The 7760-nt window shown below is 36.4% G+C and overlaps 1 protein-coding gene across 1 annotated transcript; it reads right to left on the reverse strand.

The window, feature by feature from the left end:
* Nucleotides 1-3527: 3527 nt before the first annotated feature.
* LOC134662611 (uncharacterized) lies at nucleotides 3528-4721 on the reverse strand. Its single transcript, XM_063518884.1, has 3 exons — nucleotides 4635-4721; nucleotides 4126-4244; nucleotides 3528-3722 (listed from the first exon to the last, which is right to left on the reverse strand). The coding sequence occupies exons 1-3, from the start codon at nucleotides 4696-4698 to the stop codon at nucleotides 3528-3530; spliced, it is 378 nt and encodes a 125-aa protein (XP_063374954.1). The 5' UTR covers nucleotides 4699-4721.
* Nucleotides 4722-7760: the final 3039 nt, after the last annotated feature.

Below are 7760 nucleotides of genomic sequence, written 5' to 3' on the forward strand. Positions count from 1 at the left end.
ACTGGGTGACGGAGGATCTCCACATGAGAAGAGTGAAAGTGGAGACGTGGCGCAGAAAGAACATTGCGCGGGCCCCCCGCGCAATGTCACCTCTGCCAGGGCTTCGGTCATTCCTCACACGGCTGCCATCGAGAAATAGCCTGGTACTACACTCGGGTACTGATGTTATTGGGTCAGTTTGCACCTATCTGTATATTGGAAATATAAATATAATTAACTACATAACCTACATGCATTAAGCTGTTTCCTTAAGTTTTCACTTTGAATAAGTAGGTACAGTCAACTTCAAATAGACAGCCAAAGTCGCCAAATATGTCGCAACACACCTTTGTTGCCATGGGAATAAGGTTGAGTTCCGATATGTTTGGCGAGTTGTCACTAAATACTAATAATAGAAGTAAAAATAGCTTCACTTTTATTTAAAAACAATACGAACTGCATTCAAAGAATTTGAAATTAAATTGCCTGGCTGATCCGGGAATCGAATCCGCTAAATGTGAAAAATAATACTTAGCATAACATTTTGTACACGTCTATTAACTATTAACTAAAAATAGTGGCCATAAAACAAACTTACAATGTATCTTACATCATAACATAACATATTATATTAAACTAATTACTGTATTACCAAGACTTCTTTACCTGACTACGTCAATCTACCTTTAAGCTAGATTGAAGATTTAAACAAGATACAAATATGGGTCGACAACGAAGAAAACACTCAAAATCTGATACGTTTTATAAAACATGCCTCTATGTATTATAATTAAAAGTCGCCTTGCAGGCGTAGCACACGATTGGCGCGACAGTATCTCGCGGCGAGATAGGCTACCCGTCTTTTTCTTACCGCCTTCCGTTCACAGAAGTGGCTTTGAATGTCCGATGTAGATGGCACCAAGCTTAAAAACGCCTTGCTCACTTCCAATCTAGAAGGATTCCACGGTCTTCTGGTTCCCTTTACGGGAACAGTGTGTATTTGCTTCAGTAATAGAGGAACGGATAGAAAAGTAGCTATGTTTGCCTGTTCCTCTCCCGCTGCAAAAATAATTAATACTTACTTTAGTAATAGTTAACAGTTACTTAAAGTTTCTATTGAGTAAAATTTGTCATCTCCTCTATCTACAGTACTGCACTTCCAGCTGGCGTTAAAAAAATCCACCCCGTATAATAGTTATTTACGATACAAGTGCGGAAAAGAGGAACTCGTGTCGATTACCCTTCGGTCGAGTTTTAATTTATCGCTACTCGTTTCGAATTACCTATTCGCACGTGTATCGCACAACGTTTTACAGTACATATATGGCCCTTTAAACTTTTGACATACGCACGAAAAGTGCTATTTTACGCACTAGTGCGGGAAAATAGGGAATAGGGATGGGTGGGATGTACGGTAATTATTTACAGTACATATGGTCCTAATTTCCCGCACTAGTGCGTAAAATAGCACTTTTCGTGTGTATGTCAAAAGTATAAAGGGCCATATGTACTGTAAAACGTTGTACGATACACGTGCGAATAGTATCGTAAATAACTATTTACAGTACATATGGTCCTATTTTCCCGCACTAGTGCGTAAAATAGCACTTTTCGTGCCTATGTCAAAAAGTTTAAAGGGCCATATGTACTGTAAAACGTTGTAAGATACACGTGCGAATAGGTAATTCGCAACTCGTGTCGATTTAAAACACTCCCTTCGGTCGTGTTTTAATTTATCGCCACTCGTTTCGAATTTCCTCTTTTCCGCACTTGTATCGTAAATAACTGTTTACAGTACATAAGGTCCAATTTTCCCGCACTAGTGCGTAAAATAGCACTTTTCGTGCCTATGTCAAAAAGTTTAAAGGGCCATATGTACTGTAAAACGTTGTAAGATACACATGCGAATAGGTAATTCGCAACTCGTGTCGATTTAAAACACTCCCTTCGGTCGTGTTTTAATTTATCGCCACTCGTTTCGAATTTCCTCTTTTCCGCACTTGTATCGTAAATAACTGTTTACAGTACATAAGGTCCTATTTTCCCGCACTAGTGCGTAAAATAGCACTTTTCGTGCCTATGTCAAAAAGTTTAAAGGGCCATATGTACTGTAAAACGTTGTAAGATACACGTGCGAATAGGTAATTCGCAACTCGTGTCGATTTAAAACACTCCCTACGGTCGTGTTTTAATTTATCGCCACTCGTTACGAATTTCCTCTTTTCCGCACTTGTATCGTAAATAACTATTTACAGTACATATGGGTACTATTTACGGTACATATATCGAAATAGTTATTATCGAAATAGTTATTTTCGATACAAGTGCGAAAAAGAGGAAATTCGAAACGAGTGGCGATAAATTAAAACACGACCGAAGGGAGTGTTTTAAATCGACACGAGTTGCGAATTACCTATTCGCACGTGTATCGAACAACGTTTTACAGTACATATGGCACTTTAAAATTTCGACATACGCACGAAAAGTGCTATTTTACGCACTAGTGCGGAAAAGTAGCCCCATATGTACTGTAAATAACTATTTCATCACACTTGCTCAAAAAGATCAAAATATCATGATGAACATAAAATGACACAGTAATGGGAACCATAATACGTAGTAATGTTTAATCTAGTTTATTTTGATCGTATAATAAAATTGCATGACACCTTTATTACTGAAAAATTTTACTTTTTAGGGTTCCGTACCCAAAGGGTAAAACGGGACCCTATTACTAAGACTTCGCTGTCCGTCCGTCCGTCCGAGAGAGACAATAAAAAGACAATATAGAGGCAATAAAGACACTGATTACGGATATTTAATTGAGAATAAAACGATAATATAACTTACAAGTTGCAAGATCCAAAACAGTTTGAATGGAAGTGTCAGCGCGTGTTAGCTGTTGAGCCTTCTCATCTAGTAGTGATAGCAGGCGACCTTTCACTACCGGGAAATTTTCTTCGAACTTTCCTTCTATATCAGGGTATATTTTGTCAAAGTCACTGGCCAGCTGAAAGTAAACAAAAATCAAACATTTGTTCTTTAAGTAGAGCTTATAACAGCTCTTTCACAAAACCAAGAATGTTGCAAGTCATCAATCATCATTCATAATCATACAACGAGAAATGTTGCTAATGTATATATGAGTACCTATTTAAAATGAAAATCAATAACCCGACTGCATAATAATATACCCTAATAGCTGTACCCGCTACTCCACTCGCCACAGGCCACAGGTAGACACACTTTCGCATTTATAATATTAGTATGACCGACTCCGACCTGTCCGACTCCGATTTGATTTATTTTGATATGTTATAGAGTACTCTAAAATAACGGACACGTATTTTTTTTTAGCTGCCCAAACTCAACCTGTTAGGAGAAAATGGCCTTCAAAGTACTGAAAATTTACCAAATCTTCTAATTTCTGAGAAGAGATTTGAAAAAAAAATTGATAATTAATTGCTATAAATATATATATAATAAATATATGTTTATATAAAAAATGAGTTTGTGGTGAAATGACAAAACAAGTCCCCATTCTTTATTCATGTTCTCCAACATATAACGAAACGAGTATAGATAAATATTATTATAATTACCACTAATTCAGTTGATGTTGTAGCAACAGAGGATAAACTAGATTTTTGGCTACTTGATGGAATCACAAAGGAGTCTTGCTTTTTGATTGGAGCTATAACTTGCTGTACATCTACATTCCTCTGATCATTTTCAACTCCTCTCTATAAAGAAAAAATAAAGTTAGGAGTGATTAATTTAACCATAATACCCATTAGCATAATTTTATTTATTTATTTTATTTATCATATAAGTAACACAGCATTACAGTAAAACCAAGGCACTGTGAAACTAAATAAAGAATAACAGAAAATACTAGGAGACAAAGAAAAACAAGATAATATTATGTTGACACATGGACGAGCAAAGATAAAGTAGTACTTATATGCAACTTTGCATATGATTATGTATTAAAACACTTGTGTCAATATTACATCATACGCTTCCGGTGTAGCTCGGCCTTAAAACTAAGGTCATGTAAAGTATAATCAATAAAATTGACTGAAAGTAATGAAAACATCTAAATTTTGAATCAAGTAGGTATATGAAAAAAATATAGCTGCTCACGCGTTCTCTCTCACGATCTAACGCCATGCGCAGTTTTCCTTTCTGAACTATTGCTGGGACCAATGTCGACAGTTCATGGTCATTTGCTTTTAACAAAAAATCAAGATCCGCGCCCTGATCTATAAGCATAGAAATAATAATAAGTACTACATAAATGTACACATTCAACCAACTGCACTTACTCAATCCACTCATTTAAATTCTGCAGTCGTGTAAAAAAAATAAAAAACATTACAATCCAAAATACCTAAAAATAATTATTTTTAATAAAATTAAACCACTATTCACTGCTTGCTTAGTACAATAATACATTTTTAACCAAAACAACACCGACGCTAAGACCGACGCCATTTTATAGACGCCATAAGTATTGACCGCCGAAGACAATCCATTTTCTTACGACTTCTAATAGTTTATTTGGATGAAACAAATATCGATTACGAACGACAAAGTCACTTATTGCATTAACTAGTAACTAGTTAGAACTTAGAATATAAATTATAACTTACCATTTAGCGATCCATAAAGGTGTATCAAATCACAGTTGAGCAGAAACACACTTAAGTCGTCCATCCTTTATATTAATAATTAAAAATGTTTTTCACTATCGATCTTTAACAGTCTTTAACTTTAAAGAAACAATTTATATTTTTAACACAATATGAAACGTGAACGGGGTTTGTGGTTTGCGATTTGTCACGCATCCTATCCGTACGAATGTTGCCAGCGAAATGAACGAGTCTTTCGTCAATTTTGCAAAGGACTAAGTCAACATCACTATTTTAACAAAGTTTACATTGTGTCTCTAGCTATGCTTATTATTATTTCGCAATGTAAAAGTTGTGAAATTATCAAGTTGAGAATTTTTTTCCTTGTGAATTCCGCAATTCTAACATAACATACCTTTCTTAGAATTCCGTTTTTAGGGTAAAGGCATTAGTAAGTAGGTACAAGTACCAATAAAAACAATTATAGATGGTCAAGCTGATTTTGTCAGTAGAAAAAGGCGCGAAATTCAAATTTTCTATGGGACGATATCCCTTCGCGCTTACATTTTTCAAATTTGAAAAAGCTGCCGTGCGAATGTGGCCTAGGGATAGACCATGGAGTTATAAGAAGGAGTGAACTGTCACTTTTTTTGCCATACTAAATTGAACCTTATCACAGAGCCAGAAAGACGTTCGTACCAGTACAGAGAAAACGGTCCACTTGAGATAGCAAAGGTGGGCCGCGGTGTCTCACTCGCACATGTTGCCAATGTTAAAAATATACCATTGTGGTAGTATTTATATCAATATACTACTAAAATTAAATACCTTCTTATATTATTTAAGTGCTATATTCAGAGTACGGTTCTGATATCTTTTAGGAAATTTGTAAATAATTATAATGTCAATATTATTAACTGATTTAACCAAGCATGTGCACAACAATAAAAAACACTAATTATGATATGGTAGACATTGTAGTAGTAAGTTTGAATATTAATTGGTATCCCTAACCTGATGACATATTTACAAAACACGTGAATGCAAAATTTCTTAAAAATGGTGAAGAAATGTTGCGAGGTTGTGGGAGTGAAATAATTTCTAATGTGTAATATCGTTTCACAAGGAAGCCACAATTATTACATTTTACGATAAAAATACAAGTTAGACATTATCAAACTCATTAGGGTGACCATGATGTCGGCACGATGTGAACCAGTTTTACCACTTCCTTTATGGTTTTACACAATTCTTATTACGTACTTAAACGTAAGTTTTCATAAATAGGTATGTATTTATTTCGGCATGTTTAAATTGGTGAAATGAGAGCCAATACAGAATAAATAATTGCAAAAATTTAAATCCAAAGTCCTTAAACATTACAGACACATTTATAAATTGTTATAATAATAAAAAAACACATAGATAATAAAAGAAAAATAGAAGTTTATCGTAATTTACTGACTTTTGGGACGATACCAGAAACGTTACTGGGAATTTAGCCTTCATAAGCACGAGCGCTTTTTCAACGCGCGTTACAAAAGGGGTTGAATCCGTTCACACGCTAAATTCGATTTAACGACCAACGCTTAAAGTCGAAAAAAAAAACAAGGCTTGATAAAAAGCGCCACCACCATCGTGTGAACAAATACACATGTTTCCATTTGTTTCATTCTAACGCGCTTTTTTAACGCGCGTTGAAAAAGCGCTCGTGCGAATGAGGGCTTATATACCCTCTTTGGAAAATTTACTGGGAACGGCACATCACTAGTTTCTTTACATTTCACGACTCTTCTCTTTTTGCACAGATGGCCTACCCTCGTGAACACCGAAGCTCGCAAATTACGGGCATCTTTCTCTTTTACTCCTATAAAGGAGTAATTACAGTGACAGAGAAAGATGCTCGCAATTTGCGAACTTCGGTGTTTATGGTTTTCGGTGACGCCGAAATAATTTTTAGCTTGTAAGATTTTTACTATTGTACGTATGTTAGTTTGTAAGGTATGTATCTATGGGCCTTAGTCGCCTGATATTTATTTTTTTAATTTAATTTATGCTCCAGTGATAAGCGTCCTAGTTAAAAACTATAACAAGCGGGCGTAGCGGATCCACGCGACCCTGAGGCAGTGGCGGATTTGCTCTAAGGCCGAGTAGGCCCGGGCCTAGGGTGGCAGTCTATATGATGGGTGCTGAGAAAGGGGCGTCTAGTGCTTGCTACAGGGCCTGGGGCCTAGGACGGCAAATACTGTAAATCCCCCACTGCCCTGAGGGTCTACCTCAAACCACTTTCGACATTTTGTCTCTCTGTCGCACTTGTAAATTCGTACGTAAGTGTGACAGAGAGGCAACACGTCGAACTTGGTTCGCGGTAGACCCTCTGGTTCTGTCACCATATCTGTCTCTCTATCTCTCTCACTCATACCCGTGTTCTTGACAGACGTTACGGCGGACCACATTCCTGACGATCCACCATGTTCGTGGTCCAGTGCGCCTATTAGCAACAGCTTTTAGAACAACTAAATTAAGTGCCTAAGGTTGTGTGAAGCGTTTTACAGAAGAGAAAAAAACTATATCCATCCCTTTTCAGGCCATAATACTAGTACAGCGAAAATACAGTATGATTCTCTATAACTATGCACGAATAAGAAAAGATCCTGGCCAAACTATATATTCAATGTTATCCTAATATCCCACATACATATGACTTATGGTCACCCTAATTAGAAAGAGATGCAACGGCCCACCTTGACTTCTCATGTGGATACACTTTTTGGCTAATGTACTCTGTCCGGTTTACTTTCTAGGTCCGTGGGATAGACATAGATGACGTCATAAACGCGGGGATACCATATTGGTAAAAATTACCCCAATATTTGATATCACGCTGGTGCGATTACCCTGGAGGCAATTAGAGTCAGACCGTGAAAAGTCTGCAGTTTTCTAGTTTGACGGTATTAAAATTGTTGAATAAAATGTCAATGGGCCGTTCTTTTCAGGCGTATGAACAATGAAATATCTATAATTCGCGCAGGTGGTACAAAACTAACCATTTATAGTAATAGAAAAACGTAGAATAAAATGTGTTCTGAGTTTTAATATCAATAAATCACAATCAACAAAGGATACTTAAAAACACACACTACACTT

The sequence above is a fragment of the Cydia amplana genome, chromosome 3 (assembly GCF_948474715.1).
Source record: "Cydia amplana chromosome 3, ilCydAmpl1.1, whole genome shotgun sequence".
Lineage (NCBI taxonomy): Eukaryota > Metazoa > Arthropoda > Insecta > Lepidoptera > Tortricidae > Cydia > Cydia amplana.

Coding starts and splice junctions, on each gene's coding strand:
- LOC134662611 (XM_063518884.1), bottom strand. CDS start 4,698: ATGGACGACTTAAGTGTGTTTCTGCTCAACTGTGATTTGATACACCTT. Junction 4,245..4,634: donor CCTTTATGGATCGCTAAATG/GTAAGTTATAAT, acceptor CTATGCTTATAG/ATCAGGGCGCGGATCTTGAT. Junction 3,723..4,125: donor TAGATCGTGAGAGAGAACGC/GTGAGCAGCTAT, acceptor TTTTCTTTATAG/AGAGGAGTTGAAAATGATCA.